Source organism: Anolis sagrei, chromosome 1 (assembly GCF_037176765.1).
Source record: "Anolis sagrei isolate rAnoSag1 chromosome 1, rAnoSag1.mat, whole genome shotgun sequence".
NCBI lineage: Eukaryota > Metazoa > Chordata > Lepidosauria > Squamata > Dactyloidae > Anolis > Anolis sagrei.
The window spans coordinates 200,893,203-200,912,339 of record NC_090021.1 but is presented as its reverse complement, the minus strand read 5'-3'; the positions used below and the strand labels follow the sequence as shown (position 1 = coordinate 200,912,339).

The 19,137-nt window shown below is 39.4% G+C and overlaps 1 protein-coding gene across 20 annotated transcripts in view; it reads right to left on the bottom strand.

Moving 5' to 3' along the window:
- Nucleotides 1–19,137, bottom strand: part of BAZ2B (bromodomain adjacent to zinc finger domain 2B) — a 248,607-nt gene that overhangs the window by 6,408 nt on the left and 223,062 nt on the right. For 14 of the 20 annotated variants that reach the window (XM_060777489.2, XM_060777527.2, XM_060777536.2 and 11 more), the window contains 10 exons: nucleotides 16,075–16,318; nucleotides 14,062–14,124; nucleotides 12,423–12,567; nucleotides 8,784–9,454; nucleotides 6,536–6,809; nucleotides 5,517–5,672; nucleotides 5,130–5,290; nucleotides 4,046–4,356; nucleotides 3,510–3,645; nucleotides 570–716 (listed from right to left, as the gene is read on the bottom strand). In XM_060777489.2, the coding sequence (XP_060633472.2) occupies nucleotides 570–716; nucleotides 3,510–3,645; nucleotides 4,046–4,356; nucleotides 5,130–5,290; nucleotides 5,517–5,672; nucleotides 6,536–6,809; nucleotides 8,784–9,454; nucleotides 12,423–12,567; nucleotides 14,062–14,124; nucleotides 16,075–16,318 (2,308 nt within the window). The remainder of the gene's footprint in view (nucleotides 1–569; nucleotides 717–3,509; nucleotides 3,646–4,045; nucleotides 4,357–5,129; nucleotides 5,291–5,516; nucleotides 5,673–6,535; nucleotides 6,810–8,783; nucleotides 9,455–12,422; nucleotides 12,568–14,061; nucleotides 14,125–16,074; nucleotides 16,319–19,137) is intronic. The other 6 variants (XM_060777576.2, XM_060777602.2, XM_060777624.2 and 3 more) reach the window with 3 other exon arrangements.

Below are 19,137 nucleotides of genomic sequence, written 5' to 3'. Positions count from 1 at the left end.
TTATCTCTTGCCACTGACGATGACTTCCAATATATTTACATAGTTCCATATCCGTGAAGGAATACATTCCAGAACCCCCATAGATAGCTGAAATAGGTGGATAATAAAAACACTATATTATGCCTTTACTTGGGCCAAAAGCATACCATGGAAACATACTGAAGGACCTAGAGAGCCCCACAAACATTTTCAGGGATGAGTATTTTCTGAAGTATAAGTAAAACTATGGATACAGAATCTATGGATATGGGTGTGTTCCAAAAATGCACTGTCTTGAATGGCAAGGGGGATAAATAATATGTAAATCATTCCTCTTTCTAGGCTTCCAGAGATCCTGTTTCCATGGTACATGCAAAGAAAAAGAAAATATTTGAAAATATGAATATGCTTGAAAATATTAATTAATTTCGTTGGTTTTTCCTCCAGTGAAAAGTACCCCAGTCTAGCCAATATTATGTGGACTACTCTGCATGGAAACATTGCAGCAGTTACATTTCCTGGAAAGTGTTGAACGGAAAGGACTCCAAGCCCCTTTCTCCTCCATCAATTCACCTTTAAATTAGTCTCACCTTTGCTATGCAGGCAGGACAGAACCAGTCACCATCTGGGATACAACTAATTTTGGGTCTATGGCAGTAAGTATGGCAGCCTTTGTCACAGCCATCACATAGGAGCAGCAGTTCCTCATTATCTCCTTTTCGACATATTTGGCAGTACTGCAATACAGAGACATTACTTCCGTTAAATACATTTCCTTTAATTATGTGATATGACAAGCAACATATGATGTGCGTGCACTGCAGAAGATAATGCAATTTAAAATAATGTTCAGTCTATGGGCCATTTACACAGAGAGATTGGAAAGTAAAGAAAATGGCCAGTCTTTCAAGTTACTCTCCAACTTGTACTCCTTTGCACAGCATCCCACTTCAGCTAAGGATTGGTTAGTTCAGTGAGGGAGAGTTTTTAGGAATTATACATATTTTCTAAGGTCAAAGAATGTTCTTTTCAGATGTTAATTACATCTCTGTTGTGTACAGTGGGCCCTTGGTATCCACTGAGGTTTGCCCCCTGTGGATGCCAATATTTATGAATGCTTAAGTCTCCATAGCTTTACAAAGTGGTAGCAAAATTGATAATGGCAAAATCAAAATTTGTTTTTTGGATTTCTGGGGGGTATGGTGGAAAATATTTTCAAGCCATGGATGGTGAAATCCATAGATGTTGAATCTATGGATACAGAAGGCCAGATGTATTTTTATAATCCTGCCTGACATCTCCCAGATTCATACTGCTACCCCTTATCTATTTTTCTGTGTTAAATATGCAATAATTAGAAATTCAGTTTAAATCATGAGTGCCCCCAAATACAAATACAGCACTAAATTAGGAGACCTAAGGAAATTTTGAGTTGCGAAGATGTGAATAATAGAATTTCATTTGTGCAGAAAAACAAACATGCTCCACAACACATGGATAATTCTAGTAACTTTTTCATTTGGTTAAAATCTGAAGTTAGAGCAGAAGAAGTTATATGAAATGTCACATATTTAAATACTGTATAAATTCATGCATAAATTGATCTCATGTATAAGAACAGGTTTGGGGAGTAGTTTCTTTTATATAAGAGTTGAGGTACAGTATTCACACCGATTCATGGATAATTCAATCCAGGTTTTTTTGCCCTGAATTTGAATTATTTTTTGAGACTTATACTTGAGTATAATGCCATCAAATTATGTGGTTGACTTCTCTATGTTTAAAATATATGCCCTGATATTCTGTGCAACAGATTTAAGAATCACAGAATACAACTGTTAGTGTAATATGGTATTTTCTTTGTGGGTTGGGGAAACAATTACTTCCCCAGCTTCTTGCTGAAGTGATACTAACTCATGAGCTAGGGGTGCTTTAATTTTGGGAGGGCAACACAAGTCTTAGAGCAAAGTTCAAAAGATTTCTGTGCTGGTGATAAGGGTCACACCTTCCAGGATAAGAATAAAATATTTAAGGTCAGTATCGTCTGATATTTTTCATTAAGAATTTACTCTCATGACGTAAGTGTTTTCTAGGAGTGTTTTTATCATATTTGAAGGTCCATGGACCTCCCAGGAGTTTAACATTTTTTGGCAAATGTTTTCCAAACTATTACAAAGTGTCCACTACGAGACGTGGAGTACATTTGCACCATATTCTGTAGACTCCTCCCCCAAGGGGGTCATTTAGTCCCAGGAAAGATCTTCTATAAAACCCAAAACATGGTGAAAATGCCTCTTGCTCTCTCAGGCGTCTTTTACACTGGCAAATAAAATGCAGATTACCTCCTCTGAACTGGATTATATTCGTCTACATTGCCATATAATCTGGTTCAATGTAGGTAATCTGGATTTTATATAGCGGTGTAGATGGGACCCGAGAGGCATTTGGGGACACATTGCATTGTTTGATTGAATGACTGATTGATTGTTCAGCAGAGGAACTCTCTGTCTTGGAGTGTGGTGGAAGCTCCTTCCTTGGAGGCTTTTAAACAGAGGCTGGATGGTCATCTGTCAGGGGTACTTTGTACATTTCCTGTATGGCATGGGATTGAACTAGATGGCACATGTGGTCTCTTCTAACTCTATTATTCTATGATTCTATGATTGCAGGAGCAGGCGCATCCCTTCAATGTCTCTTAAGGGGTTAATGTGTTGCTAGTCCTTCCTTCCTGACTTCTTTTCTCACTATCCACTATAGAAATATGCTGGTAATAAACGGGGTCATAGTAACAAGCAAAAGAGAAGTCTAGAAGTTTATAGGAAGCATAAAAGTGGGAGAAGGCAGTAGTTATTTCAACATTAGCATAGTCATTGTTTAATTACTAACATTTACCCATTGACTACTATAGTATAAAAAGCTTAATTTTCAGAAATCTGATGCCCAGGATTCATGCAAAATCTTCTTACATGCATTTGCATGCCTTTTATGAATATGCAATTAACACAGCGGTGCTTGTTAATTCGTCATTTCTATGCGGAGATGGACATTTCAGCCTGTGTGCCTGTAACAAGTCGTCCAATCTGCACGTAAGTTGTATTAAGTGGGCATGCAAAGAAGCCATGCGCATCTTTTAAGCATGTACTTTGCATCTCATTTTTCTGAAAAAGCCTTTAATTGCAGTCTCTGACACCAACTCCCCATAATGGCCATGTAGAAGGTGTCGTTCTGCTTTCATTAGCATAGTGACCTCTCCCAAAGAGGCAGAGAAAGGCCCGTTTCAGTTTTTTTAAAAACGACTCTGTTCAAAATATGCCAGCAGAAGGGCTATTTGTCACAAGAAAGTTCAGAATGCTGAAGTTAGCTACAAAAGAGCATAGTTTCATCAAACAATTTATCTTAACCAATGTAAAAAAAAGTGCAATTGAACTTTTGTTGTCATTTTCATAGGCAGCAATGAAAGAGACACTATCAGTTGAGGTATCTGGAAAGGAGGAAAATAGGATACGTAAAAATCAGTTCACAACACTTACAACTTTCATAATAGATTTTTCCCATGCTATTGATTTCTGTAACTGCTGAATGCACAGAGCTACCTGCGCAGCACTGCGAGCTTCTGACAATGCCCTTCTCCATACCCTTAGCCCTGGAGCAATATCCTCTTCCATTCTGCATTGAAATATAGAGAAATTAAGCAGGTCACATCCATTTTCATCAGGTTCTGAACGCGGAACAATCATTGTCACATTGAAAGCCAAGCAATGACAAAAACGTACACAGCCAGTAAGGGTAATAAGGCTTAAGCAACTAAATTTGATGTAGTGCACAGACTGTGGCTACGTGCCTCAAAGCTTAGTCACAACCAGTTAAATGTAAGATAACGTTGCGGGATTAACATAAGGAACAACGGGGGAGGAAAAAAAATCTTTACAAAGCACCATGCATAATAAACGTGATCTGTGTGGATCAGAGACATACAAGAAGATACAGAGATAAAACACACAATAGAAAATAGGCTCCAATTAGCAAAGAAGCACAATAATTTTTCAAGTTAATCTCAATAACCTACCCGTCACCATCACCACTAACGGATGGTGCAGGAGCAGGGACAGTAACTGTGCCCACATTATCCAGTTTGATCTGAATGGTGGTACTTAAGGGGCTCTTCAGATACCTTCGCTCTATGTTCTGCTCCAAGTCAGCAAGTCGTGTTACAGCTATATCTAGAGGGTTGTCACTCTTCCGTTCTAGAGTACCGCTACTGCCGTCTTCTCCAGCAGCGCAATCACCATCACGCTTCTTGTGCAATTTAGTAATTGATTTATGCTCATAATATACCAGGTCTTCCCTTTCCGATGCAGGTTCGGGACACATCCAACCCTATATTTCAATAGAAAGGTTTGCACAAGTTTGTTTGCTACTGTAATAGCCTCAGTAAGGATAACCAACCCTTTGATTGCCCCATAAATTGTGTATCTGTTTCTAGAAGATTTCAGACATTTGAGGCATAGAGCGTCTTAGCTTTTCTTTCCTGCTCTGCTTGATTAACGAGACTTATTGCTTTTATGAAGAAGAAAGTTTTATAGCAACAGTATTCTGACATATTGTTGCAAAAAGAAGAACCAGCAAGACAAATCTTACATGAAGTTACATCTGAAAGGGAGCCTGAGGGCCTCATCATACTAGAGAAAAAATCCACTTAAAATCTGTTTTCTGCCTCCTACAGAATTCCGAGGTTTGTAGTTTAGGGAAGAGCCTTTGACAGTCTCACTAAACTACAAACCCTAGAATTCTGTAGGAGGCAGAAACCAGATTTAAAGTGGTTTCATTCTCTTGCGTGATGGAAGTAGTATGCCACCAGTTATTCATTCTTCATAGTCACTGCCATTGGTTGCATACCTGGCTCATATTCCCTCTCTCTTAGGGCTACCAAAATATTTTTAAGAGGATTAAATATTTTAATGCTATATATTCTGAATCTAATGAAACTACAGAGGATTCTCCCCAACCCCAGTGAGACATTACAGAGAAAGCACTAATCCTTAACTGCTTCTTGGCAGGGGGTTGGACTGGATGGCTCATGGGGTCTCTTCCAACTGTATCGCTTTTGCAATGACATTGCGGTAGAGAGGTTTTACTTAAGTATATTTTACCTTGATTTGCAAACTAGCAGAGGCCACTCTTCTTTCCAAGTCCTCCACCTGCTGAAGGATTGCAATATCCATCTCGATTGCCTGTTCTTCTACCGACCAATTCTCCACAATATCCCGTGTTACCTGGTTTTCATCATTTTCATTTACTTCAATAATTGCAGCTGCATTTGGGAATCAGATTAGGTTGCTTTTAGGACACGTTCAGTCTAACTGTGTTTGAAAGCTCATGTGTTTATATATGTGTGTATAGTGGATAAACTCTTCATTATTTAGGACTCACCTGGATGAAAACACTTGTTACATGGGTCAAAGAAGAAACGAAAAACAGTCAAGATGTTATTTATCACTATGCTTTTTGCATTAGTTGAGCATATTTCAGCTACATACCATCCTTATTCTTGAGGCAGGCTAGAGTAATATAATCCATATGTTTTTGTATTTGCTTCTGTAAGGCCTTCTCTCTAATTCCCCTGAGATGCAACACTTTCTGCAACGCTTTTAGGTCCTCTGGGTCAATAATTCTCCACCAGCCAAACTGCATTTCTGAATAAAAACAATGTAATATGATTTCACAATAAATTTGTTGGCCAAGATTCAGAGTTAGAGATATGGGCACAGGGGAGAAATGGGAGTACAGCTGAAGCTTTGCAACTTGGTTGTCTTGCAAGTATTCCTACTACTGAAAAGAAAACACCTTTTACCATTCGATATACGTGTAAGACAATTCCTTCTGTGACTTCGACAAAGGGAAATCTAAGCAGGAAATCCTGGGCTAGAATTCTTATAAAACTTTTCCTTTTTGGAATTTAAGTATAAATGTAAGACAATTCCTTCTGCAATTTGGATAAAGGGAAATAAAGTTAAGAAATCACGGGCTGGAAATGTTTGATCTTATTAGAATGCTTACGGTTTATTGATTTCCTTTAGTAACTTGAAGGCTACCAGTTGAGTGTTGTATTTCTCTTTGGCGCGTGTTTTAAAATTGTGCTTTTAATGTAATACTGTTGATGTTATTTTCTGTTTGAATTGTTCTTTTATTTCATATTACAGCAAACCACTGTGTATTTCATCTTTGCAAGAAAGATGGGAGATAAAGCTTATAATAAATAAATAGGTGTACATTGCTTTCCTTTTCCTATGTTATCATTACAATAACAATAAAAGAATATGAGAGAAATCTGAGTAACCTAAGGTCACCCAGTGATTTTCCAGGTGCACAGGAGATTTGAGTCTGGTTCTTTCAAGCACAAGTTTACTCTAACCAAGTCCCATAACTTTCTATCAGTTATTCCACACTAGCTGTCATAGATGTAAAATTAATTTGGTTCTAAATTCCAACCTAGAGAGGAAGCAACCAGAAATCTAAAAGCAGACATCTCTCATTTACGGAAGAGTATGGTACTTACCCTCTGGAATGGGCTTTGGACTAGGATAATCTACTGGTTTGGCTACTTCAACCACAGTAGATGTTACACAAGCTTGTTTTTCAACTTGTGGCACAGGTGATTCACTTTTACTCGTCGAAAGATTTGGTGTCAAGAATGAATTGCCATTTCCTTCTAACAATCCCATTCCTGATCCTATATTAGGCAAAGGAGATGAGAACTGAAGATTTGAAGTAATGACTCCAGTAGGCCATCCACAGAACTGAAGTCCCATTACTGGCAATCCTGTCTTCAGCTGTTAAAGATTTTGAAAAAAAGATCACTGTTAGTTCCTCCACAGCTGTAGGTGGGAAATGAGGAACAGATCATTTTATCACAAACGGCAGCATGATATGTGCTTGATATATCACACATGACATCAACATTGCGCTTATTACATATTTGTAAAAACTAGGAATTGGGATCCTACAGTACCATACACTCACATACCAATCTGTCACATGAGTTGTGTTACTTCCTTGCCATTTTGGCAAGAAGACACCTGCACCTGTTGCTCAAATTTTTGGATTTGGTGAAGCAGCTTGGGGATTGCAGTCTTCTACAAGATAGTTACAAGGGTTACTGAATTATGACAATTATAAAACTGTTGGTATTTCAATTTGTTTGCTATCATCCAGTCCATTACTGATGACAGGGACTGGTTTAGAGTCAGGACAGCTTCCTTGGCATTTGGTGGAAAGGAGTAGTAGAGTTGGGTGCCATCTGCATATAGGTGGCAGTGGTACCATACTTCTAAACTCCGGATGACCTCTCCTAGCATATATGAAACTGTCTATGTTAAACAGCATGAGGGACAAAATGGAACCCTGAGGAACCTCACAGGTCAATGGCTAAGGGTTCGAACAGGAGCCCCAGCAACACCTTTTGAGTACAGCCCTCCAGGAAGGAATGAAGCCATTGTAAGACAGTGCCTCCCAGTCTCATCTCAGCAGAATGACCCAAAAGGATACCATGGTCAATGGTATTGAAAGCCGCCAAAAGAGAAATAACAAGGACACACTCCCCCTGCTTAGCTCTCTTCGTAGGTCGTCCACCAAGACAACCAAAGCTGTCTCTGTTCCAGGCCTGAAACCAGGTTGAAATGGATCGAGATAATCAGTTTCATCCAGAAATCCCTGGAGTTGGGAGGCCACCAGACACTCCAAGGCTTTGCTCAGAAAGGGAAAGTTGGACGCTGGTCGATAGTTGTCCATTATAGAGGGGTTCAGGGATGGCTTTTTTAAAAATAGAGGTCTCACAACTGCCTCCTTTAGGCAAATTGGAATTTTGCCTTGTTCCAGGGAGGCTTTGACTACCACATTCACCCACTTTTCCAGTCCCCCTCTGGCCTGTTTGATCAGCCAGGAAGGGCAAAGATCTAGAATACATATGGTAGCTCTCACCTCTCCAAGGATCCTGTACACATTCTCTGGCTGCATAAATTGAAAGGTATCCAGCAACACTGGACAAGCAGAAGCCAGAGTTACATCCACTGGAACTGTATCAATAACAACGTCCAAGTCGGAAGAGATCTGAGCAAAGTACCATGCAAATTCTTCACAGTGGGCTATGGGATGATCAGAAAACCATGTATCCCTCCAGGTTGTACTGGGCTGCAACTTCCAGCAGCCACTAGTGAAGAATGATGGGTCTAACCATTCAAAAGACCTCATGAGTCCCATCCCTATACAGGTAAATTTTTTGATGGGTTTAGCGATCTACAGGCAGAAGGCCTATACTTATCAATCACAAAACCCAAGGGGGACAAATGAGGATTTATCAATTTTGGACAGCCCAAAAAACTACAACAACCCATTTTTTTTGACATTTGCTGCCTCCTACTGCCCTTTTCAGGAACACCAAGTGCAATAAATTGTGTACAGATGAACCAAACAAAAAGTATTAAATCATAATGTTATCAACGTAATACATGCTTGTTTCTGTTGTAACCACTACTCCTGAATGGAAGGGAGAGGAACTGTAGATGGAAAGGAACTTGCTGAAAACTGCCTCTCTCTGTTCTGCCAAATGGGCTCATCCTGCAAACAGAACTCCACTGAGGTGGACACTGCTATGCCATTAGTTAGGACTCACACCGGTCCTCCCTCATCTATACATGTACACATCAACAGCTGCTCACATCCTCATGCATTCTTCATCTTATTGTCTTAAAAGTTAATAATGGAGGGGGTTGCCTGTACAAGGCTGAACGCTACCACTGAATGCTTACCTGCAGAGGTGATAATGCAAATGGGCTTAATCCCATTGGACTTGGTGAGGAGGCTGAGCCAATCAGTGGAGACGGGACAGGTGAAGGTGACTTGGATGGAGGATGAGAATGAGGAGTTAGTGAAGCAGGAGCAGCTGGTGGTGAATCTATCTGAGTGAGTGATGTGTCATCACAAGGAGCTCTGGGTAAAAGACTGAACCACTCTCTGCTCTTTTCTGTAAGAGTCTTTAACAGCTGGTCATTTGAAATTAAGGAAGAGCTGTAAAACTTCCCTGGCCCAGTTGCAACAGGATTAAAGAGTGTATTTGGATCTGATTTCTCACCACTTGTTTGGGATACAGTAGCCTGGTGGCTGCAGAGTGAGGTTTTAGAGCTATTTTGATAAGATAGTGGGCACCCGTTTGTGGCACTGCCATTGGCTTTCTGGGCCAGAATGTCAGAGTCGGGAGGCATTTTTGCTACCTCCAACAACTTGCTTAGCTTTGAGAAGGAGCCAGGTTTTTGCAGGAATAGATTTGTGCTGTCTTTCTCTTTTAGATCTTCTTTCTGATTACACTGATTTATATTTAAGCAGCTTAATTGTTCTTCAGAGGTCTCAAACATTTCTTCTTTGATATGAATGCTTTTGGCTTTTTTCAGCTTCTCTTTTTCTTTAGCAATTTCTTCCAGACCTGCATATATAAGATGACAATTATTTATTCAATTACCACACATAACAGAAACCTTCTGAAATTATACAACCAATTATACAACAAGATTGTTCATCACCTTGATCTAAAAACATCCACTTGATTTAAAATAGTTTTTAAAAATAAAGGAACATGTATTATATTTATATTTTTACATCAAAAATTACATAATTTTAAAAGCATCACTACATTATTGTTGCTTTTTTAATGGGATGGAAACTGCAAGTACCAATTCAAAATCCCTTTCTGCTACCAATTATAGGAAAAATATGTTTCCCCAGTCAGAGGTTGTGTTTCAATGTCCGGGGTGACAATAAAATTAGGATTAATTACTAATTTTATACACTTTAATCATTAGGCATTGTTATAGTTCATATTTAGGATATCTGAAAAGTGTGTGTTCATTGACATCAAGTATTTCATACTTCTTTCAGTTTTGATCTAAGATCTATGAAAACAGTTGGAAATTGCTCTGATCAGTGCATCAATCCAGCTACTCTTGCTGTTATTGTTCCACTCATCCCACCTAGCTCTGGAACCCAAAGTGGTTCACAAAAGCCAAAAGATAAACGGCTACAAGTACACATCACACTAAAATCAAAATATAATTCAACTATCAACAGAATTATGTTGTTGATGTGTGCTTTTGAGCCATTTCCAAACAATAGCAAACCTTTTGTGGCATTTTCTTGGCAAAATTTGTTCAGGGAGGGTTTTCCTTTGCCTGCCTCTGAAGTTGAGAGAGTGTAACCTGTCTGATGCTCACCCAATAGGTTGGCATGGCTGGATAGGGATTTAACACATAGTTTGCTATAGTTAGTTACCCTGTTATAGTCACCTGGAGCTCCTTTCCTAGAGTTGTAGAGTGAAGCCTTCCTTCCATATGCAGGGCTTCAATTGCTTATATTGAAAGGGTCCTTGATAATGTGCTGTATTGTCTATATGTGTTGTTGTTTTTTTAAGTGAGCATGCTTTTGACCTATATTGATTCTGCTGATACAGAGCCAGTGTGGTGTAATGGTTTGAGTGGTGGGCTGGGGCTCTGAGATGGCAGGGACCTCGACATTCCCTCAGCACTAGGCTTGTGCATGGATCAATTTTCAAAAGCAGTATTCAGCTGGTTCGGTTGGTTCAGACGCCCGTAACAGCATGGGTTCAGCTGCCATTTTCTTTCAGCTACAACAGAACAGCGTCTGCCGAAAAACCAGGTGCTTTCGTTTTTTTTGGTTATGAGGAGGGAGGCAGCCGCTAGAAGGGAAAGGATCCGAGAAAGGGTGATTTCTTCAGCCCTTTCTTTAAACGCAGGTCTCCTCTACATACAGAAGGGAAAGGATTGCAAGAAGGGGTGTTTCTTCAGCCTTCATCTTAAACCTGAGTCTCTTCTGAATACAGAAGGGAAAGGATCGCAGGAAGGGGGGGGGGGGTTAAGCCCTTGCCTTAAATTTGGGAAGCCCCCCCCCCCCTCCTTCACATTAATGGGCCAGATTGAAAATTAATTTTTCAGCTTCCTGGATTGAAACTGAATTTCCATCCTCCCGAATTCAGGAGGATCCGGAAAAACAGATCGGGCCCCCCACTGAAATCTGGGTCACTGAAATGGATCAAGGTTTATCTTGATTGCACGTCTACTCAGCACTACTAAGAGCACATTATTTCTCATAACGAGAAGCACCTTTATAGAGGTACAAGTATCCTCATACAGACATTGTGTCCATACATTTGAAACATTTTATAGCGTACAAAACATCAGAAATGATATCAACTCTCAACTGAAAGACCAAGACTTTCAATGTTTTTGATGCTTTGGAAAAAGGCCCATTCTCTCCTGCCCCATTCCCACATTTTCCTTCTTCTAGACTTTTAGCATGTGTCAACAAGCATTAGTAAGGATTCACAAGGAACAAAAGAAAGGGGAAAGCCATGGGGATGGGAGCCGACAGGCTGTACAGAGAACAAGTACTCTGCACGGCAACCACTTGTTTGCCAGGTTTCTGCATCAGTTAGTGCAGCTGCGTTATTATAGGTAGGTTGAGGTCAATGTTTACGGTCGACACCTCCTGCAAAACCCAATCTAATTCCAATGGGGACTATGTGTGGAGGGGAGGGGATAATGTTGCCCTAATTTTTGTGCCTTCTTTTCATCAGCTTTTAAAGAGCTTAACCTTTGTGGTGATACTAGATTGGACATTAGTGCTACAGAGTTCAGATGGTAATTTATGAAAGGCCTAGATCTACAGGGAAATAAAATCCTCGAATGTATTATCTTTCCAGCTGCAGCCCACACCACACTAAAGAGATGCTTCTCCACCAACCATGTTGGCTTGGTTTTGCTGTGAAAGAGCAATATTTTAGCATGAAATTGAAAGTAATCACCAATAATTCCAATTGAAGAATAATTTTAGCAGTACCAGCCTTTCTCCAGAACAAACAGGGCAAGGACCGAGTGCCACACTGGGGACCAACCATTGTCTTCCTTCCTGGGAGCAGCAGGGATGGGCAACTGGGGGACCCAGGGGGTTACAAGAGCCATCTAGGAGATATAGGGGGCCTGCACATCCCACCACACTGTAAAAACATCTTATTCTCCCTCTTGCTCCTAGGGACTTAGAGGGATACTTTCCTCATGTTTTACCTCTCTCCCAAGCAAATTAGCTCCAGGAGAGGCTGTTTTTCAAAACAAGAAAAATCAGAAGTTACTTGTGGTTTATTTAGAAAAGACCATTCCCAAGCTTAACATGACTTGGGGTGGGGGTTGCCAAAATGATGGAAATGTCCTCCACAGCTCCAAAAGGATATTTGGGGCAATTTCCTTGACCTTTGCGGACCATGAGGGGCACAAAAACAGCCCTTGGAAATGCATGGACCCCATGGTTCACACTCCCATAAGAGGAGGAGGAGAAGAATGAAAACATTAGAAATCACTTAACCAATCCTAAGATTTCCTCATTACCTTCTCCGCTTTCCATGCCTTCAACAAAGATGCCTCCACATTGGGGCAGAATCCAGTATCGACGTCTGTAGCGATCCTGACCAAACATCATTGAACGCAAAGAGTGGGATGCTTCAAACAGCTTTCTTCTGTACTGGTTCTGTTGCTGCGGAATAATCATTGTTATGTTTGTAATGCTTCTCTTTCATCTTAAGCCAAAGAACATTCAGCATTTTGACAGATCATGGCCTATTTCAAAAACGACCCATACTGACTGGCTCTGCCCCTAAGAAATGTAGAACAAAACTGGCCATAAAAAATATCACATTGGGTAAAAATGAAGCAGGTTGAAGAATGTATACTTCAAGGCTGTGTTCGCTTTTTTGCTCCCAATTTCGAGAGAACAAAGGAGATCAGTGATTTTATTTGTATGACAGCAGACAAAATCTTATCAATTATGCAACAAAAGGAAAGGATGTGTTTGTTTGCATATGTGTGTATAGGTAGATATACAGATAGGCCAGCCCAGTGTTAAATCTTGTAGCACTTGATGTGCAATGAATGAGACATTTCAACTGGCTTAGAAATATGTGTTCACAATTTCTGAACATACAACCCTGTTTCAATTTATTTTATTTGTTTAAATTCGAATCATGCCTAAGCTTTTGTGTTGTCATGATTCTGTCAGGCTCCTGCTTCTCCAGCTGAAGCAAGGAAATTATTCATCTTTACAGGAACAGCTGGCAGGGAACAATCACCCATCTGAGCTCCATAGATGAGCAGAAGGTAACATTCATAATACGATGAAGGTCGTTTGGGTAGGATAGGAGCTGGGAAAGGTTCTTTTTCAAAGTATGATCCTAGAATCCTCTGACCCTCAGGGTCACTAGTGTGGAAAAACAGCATTTCCAGTCTCTCCATTAGGAGTACATTACTCCTCATATATGCATGCATCAAGCTTTGGAAGCCAGGGCCAGCGATACTAAAGAGGGATTTCCAGTCAGCAATTTGCTGGTCAAAGCTATATTGTCTCTGTATTCTATGTGGCACTGGATCTCCTACTGTGGAAAACTGATTCTGGCCACAGTGGTACATGCCTTAGTTACATCTCACCTGGATTACTGTAACGCACTCGATGTGGGGCTGCCTCTGAAGAGTGCTCGGAAACTTCAGCTGGTCGGAAGAGTTGCAGCCAGGTTGAAAACTGAGGCTGGCTCCAGGGAGCAGACAACCCCTAGTTGCCAGTCTGTTTCCAGCACAATTCAAACTGCAGGTTATGACAGCTCAGGTCCAGGCTATTTGGCTGACCAAATATCACAGAACCACATAAGCACCTGTGGGTTCTTCCTTGGAATCCAGCACTATTTTTACAGGTTGACATTAAGGTTAAATTTGGTTCAGGGCAAGACGTGAATCTGTACCAAAATTCAGAACAATGCTAACTCCCCCACAGACCCAATGCCTCATTCAGACTGCAGCATTTTTTGACCTTTTCCTCTGTTTCATTATAAAACTAGTTTGGTTAGGCCAATGCAAAAAAGCTTAGGGAGTCTGGCTCAATGCTAAGAGCCTATGTGGGAACTTGAAAAGTAGCTATCACCTGTCTGTTTCACATAAACCTTAAAAAGGAGTAAACTTTTAATTTACATAGGTGGCTTACCTTGGTCAGTTTGTCAATCTGTTTTTCTAGTTCTTCCACACTTGCTGCATGGTCCCCATCATCCTACCACCAATAAACAAAAGGCAGTAGTGCATTATTTTCTATGTACTACTTGTGTTCCTATTGGCATCTAATGTAATATTAGAGCTTCTCCCAAATATTAATTCTCTGAAGCACAAAATATTTATTTATTTATTTATTTATTTAGGCATTTATATGCTGCCCTTCTTACCCTGAAGGGGACTCAGAGTGGTATACACTCCTGTACCCAGTCGCAGGTATGACACTTGATACAAACTCTGTTGATGCTACCAGTATGTTCTAGGCTGACTAGCTCTATTCTTGACATTGACTCTACAAGGCCTGATTATATTTCCCCGAGGATTGCTGACTTGGAAAATGACAGAGTATGGTGAGAAATAGCATTGGCTGCTTCTTGGATATTAAGCTTGCCAATTCACAAAGTTATCCAGTCCCCTAAATCTCATCTTCCTTCTCTCTTTCTGCTGAGCTTGTGACTGGAAGATAAAAACCTTGCAATCTTATCTGCTCCCTTTCATAGGATTTTACAATGGGCAATTATAGCAACCAAAAGGTCTGACTCACAACTAGAGCAGCTTTAGCTAAACCTTCCCTAACCCTTTTGCTTTTCAAAACATTCCCATCCCTTTCAGTTTTTGTAGAACACTATAAGCCAGATGTCAGAACTGTGCATTCCTCCAGCTTTTTATCAAATTGCAATTCACATCCAGCATAACCAGTACAGCCTGCAGTGAGGAATACTGGGAACCGAACTTCAGTAACATCTGGAGGAGCACAAAATCCCCTCAATCCTGCTGTAATAAAATGCTGTTATAGCTCTACCACTGTGCAATCTGAGATAACCACCTCAGTTGAGGTCAGACAAGGAACCCAACTGGCTGCTTCTTCCTCAACCTAGCAGACATTCATTTCTCTTGGAGGACAGAGCTGTGTGATCTACGCAACCAGCTGCAGGTCTCTTAAACCATCCTACTGATTTCATGCATCAGGGAGAATCCTTTCATATTGATAGTATTAAAGCAAAGCTCAACTGCCAATCCAGCAGTATAATGTTTTCGTTAGTTCTGCCTACATGATCCCTAAGGTCTAAGTCCATTGCCAGTCCCCCTGTTAGAGTAGATCTACTGAATGAACAGTTTTTACATAAATGTTGACTTACCAGATTTCTACTGGTTCAATAGATCTTCTCTAACAGGGAACTGACTTTAGTCAGCAAGACATGAAGATTTCGCCAATTCCAGCAGCCCTAGCCACATAGCAAATTGTTAAGATTGCTAGGAGCTATAGCTCAGGAACATCTAGAGCAGTGGTTCTCAACCTGTGAATCCTCGTGTGTTTTGGCCTACAACTCCCAGAAAGCCCAGCCAGTTTACCAGCTGATAGGATTTATGGAAGTTGAAGGCCAAAACACCTGATCCAGAGGGCCATATGATTCCTACCTTTGACCTAAACATTCAATCACTATAGTCCACCCAATGCCACACATTGAAAGGCTGCTAATTAAGGACAGAAAACCTTATGGAATATAAAGACCTAGATTCTATAAACATTACCCCTGTTAGTCTTTGTCATCGTTTTTTTAAAAAAATACTGTTTGGTGTTATTCAGATTTCTAGAACCCTGCAAGAAGAATATGAGCCTAGGATAGGATTTAAAAGATAACAAGATTAGTTTAGGGGCCCAAGGGGACTCTGCATCTTCCTTCTTTCCCCCAAGATTTTGAAAGTTTTAAGAAATCCAGCATAAATGACCCCTGGTAAGCAACTATTTGTATATTATGAAAATTATCGGAAGCTATAGTTAAAAGATACTCTCTTGTGACATTTCAATTAAAAATGAAGTTATATTTAAGAATTTCTTTAAAAACAATAATGCTCTAAATAAACTGTAAAGTCCACTTTCAAGTGCAAGATCGATAAATACCTAGTCATAGGGATTGAGCATTATCTCCTATCTATTAGAATTCCTCACCTCATCCTCACAAATATCTGATTTTTTCCCTTTTTTGTCATCTTTGTCTTCATCATCCTCATCGTCTTCATCTGCTTGATCGTCACTATAATCGTCATCATCGTCATCATAATCACTGTCTCCTCCCTTCCGCCTCCTTTTTCGGCCAGCGGTAGGCGTTCCCAGAGAATGCTGTTCTTCTCCTATGTCTCCCCCTCCTGTAACATCTCTTTTGCCTGTTTTCTTAGCATGGATGATTCTAAGCCTTTAAACACATAGGGAGACAAACAGTATTAATATATATTGATGTTGCATATGTAGAGTTTCTCCACACTTCATTGGGAGGACATAATTTGTTTGTGTGCCTGTTGTTCAGCATTTTTTTTGTTAAATTATATTTATTACCATTGGCTTGGTGGATGAATAATATTGTTTATCGACATTCACTTCTATTTGAGATGAATAATTTCTTTGGTGAAAACACTTTTTTTTTTTTGCTGTGAATCTTCACGATACACAACATTTCCAGTGCAGGTAATCATATTTATTCTAGCTCATAGTACTTTCTAGCGCATGTGTTAATTTTACTGAATATGCTCATGTCATGTGCAAAATAAGAGAAGGCTTCCATAGCTAATCCTGTAAACATTTATCTGGTATGTCCTTTTCTATCAATGCTTAAAATGTACCTTTTTCATACATATTTTAAAAGCCCAATGTCCACTGTTTGTATTAGAAAGGTTAGAAAATCAATTAACACAGCCGACAATGAATATAACGCTTGGTTATGGATTATCTAAATACAAAACCTGTTTCCAAAGCAGCGATATTCTACATTACATGACACTTTATTAAGCAATTATGTAGGAGGCTAATCTTGTAGCACTTTGGGCAGTGGAAGCCTTAGTTTCATTTTTATGAAACAAAAGAAGCTTACATACCAGTAAGTACAGTTGTGGTAGCCCTTCCTCATCTCTTACCCTACAAAACAAGATTCCATACAGCAGACATTATAGCTCTAGCTACTGAGAATCTAGCAGGCAAATATACTGAAACAGCCCCAGAGGTATATCAATAGCCAGGCTGAAAACCCCCTATCAGCATTTCAGTGCATAACAGAATGTGAAGAGATATGAAAATGGGGGTTTTTTTTGGGAAAAGGCAAGGATTTTTTATAGAAAGAAAAAGAAAGAGAAAGAGTGTGAATCATGATGGTGAAAATAGATAAATTGCAATAAACCAAACGCGATGTAATTTGGCAGTCTCTTTTTCTTCCTTTCTTCTCCCATCCTACAGAACAGTATTCCATACAGCAAGTGGATATGATGCAGCTGTCTGCCTTTTTTTAAAAAAAGGAAAAGTAGCTTGCAGGGTTTGAGGATGCCCGTCAAAGTAGAGTGTGAAGAAAGGAAAAAGTATCATACAGCTTTGTTGTTGCTAACTACCATCAAGTCGACTTTGATTTGTGGCAATCCTATGAATTCCCTGTTCAGGTATTTCAGATTCAGGTTGGATCTACACTGTCCCATATCCCAGGATCTGATCCCAGATTATCTGTTTATCCCAAATTATGAAGCAGGAGACTCAATTCAATTCAATTTAAAATAGATAACCTAGGATATAGGGCAGTGTAGATCCAGCCAAAGTGATGGAGGCACTTCAGGTTTAAGCATCTGCATGGTAGTTGCTGTCCATGCAAAACCTGTTAAAGTAGCACTGACTTGCTTTTACGATGACATGTAATAATTACACAAAAAGTTACAAATGGTTCAATAAATTATTTTGAACCAAAAACAAATATTTAAAAACCTGCAAATTAAGAATGTTACATTAGGTCTGATGTTGTGCCAACACCGTCGTGTGAATGACGGAAACACTGAGAGAAGGGGCTTTTTGTGTGCTGTGAAAGGGATCTAGTAGTAATCCTTTGCAATTCTATGCTTCACCTTTTCAAGGAGTAAACATTTCATTTATGGGCAGTTCATAGTGGCAGAGATGTACTGATTTCAAATTGAGTCCATCTTTTTGAAATGTCCTGTACTATACACTTAACTACAAGAGGTAACCAGAAGTCAGTAACTGGTAGAATGCAATCATTTTATTTAAATGTCACCTTTGTGAAGTTTGACGCTTTTCCTATATCTCAGCAGATTATATAGGATATTCAGTGCTTCAAAAATCATTTAGTGAAAAGAATGTTTACTGGCTGAAGTAAAACACACACAAGGCACCATCTTAAACTAATCCTAGTACTATGGAATTCTGGAAGGGTGAACATTTACAGTTGTTGAAAAACAAAATATATCAATTACAGTATTTAAATCTCCTTTAGATACGTTTATTCTGTCTCCTCAAGCTCTTTCCCAGAACAATTAACAGAGGATAATACTGCCCTATACAGGATCTTCTACCTACAACAGAGGCACCTGCCCTGTACGTTTTAAGTATGAATTTTAAGATCACGTTCTGTATTTATTGTGTTTTAACTATTATCTCATATATATATATATATATATAAAATAAGCTTTTATAATTGTATTTTAATTATGTTTTAACATGTGCTCTTATAGATATATCTTCTATGTTGTGCCCTGCATCAAGCTAAAAAGAGAGGTGGCTAATATATTTTAACAAATGATGTTGTTAATATTATTATTATTGGAACTATAATGTTAATATAGTTCCAATAATAGTTCCAAAAAGAACAGGATTAAAATGCCTGATCAAACACTGAAGCCCAATGAATGACCAAGGGTTGGTTGTCATCTTTCTGTGAGACCCTTGTTGAGTTGTTTGGCATGAGAACCAAACCAAAAATATGCTATATAAGGGTCCAAAGAGCATTGCATCATTGAGGACCCACATGAAATATGTGTCTTAGGTCCTGGATCAAAGCGGACTAATGGAATCACTTATTTGTCCATCTGATTTGCAAGACCTCAACAGATGCAAAGTAGGAAATTTAAAAGTTGGTGAACACGAAATAAAAACAAGTATAAAAGAAATCCTCATTGGACAAGCCCTCAGTTCACCCACACAACACACATGAATGAATGAAGAAGAAAGAAGTAATAAAAATGTCAC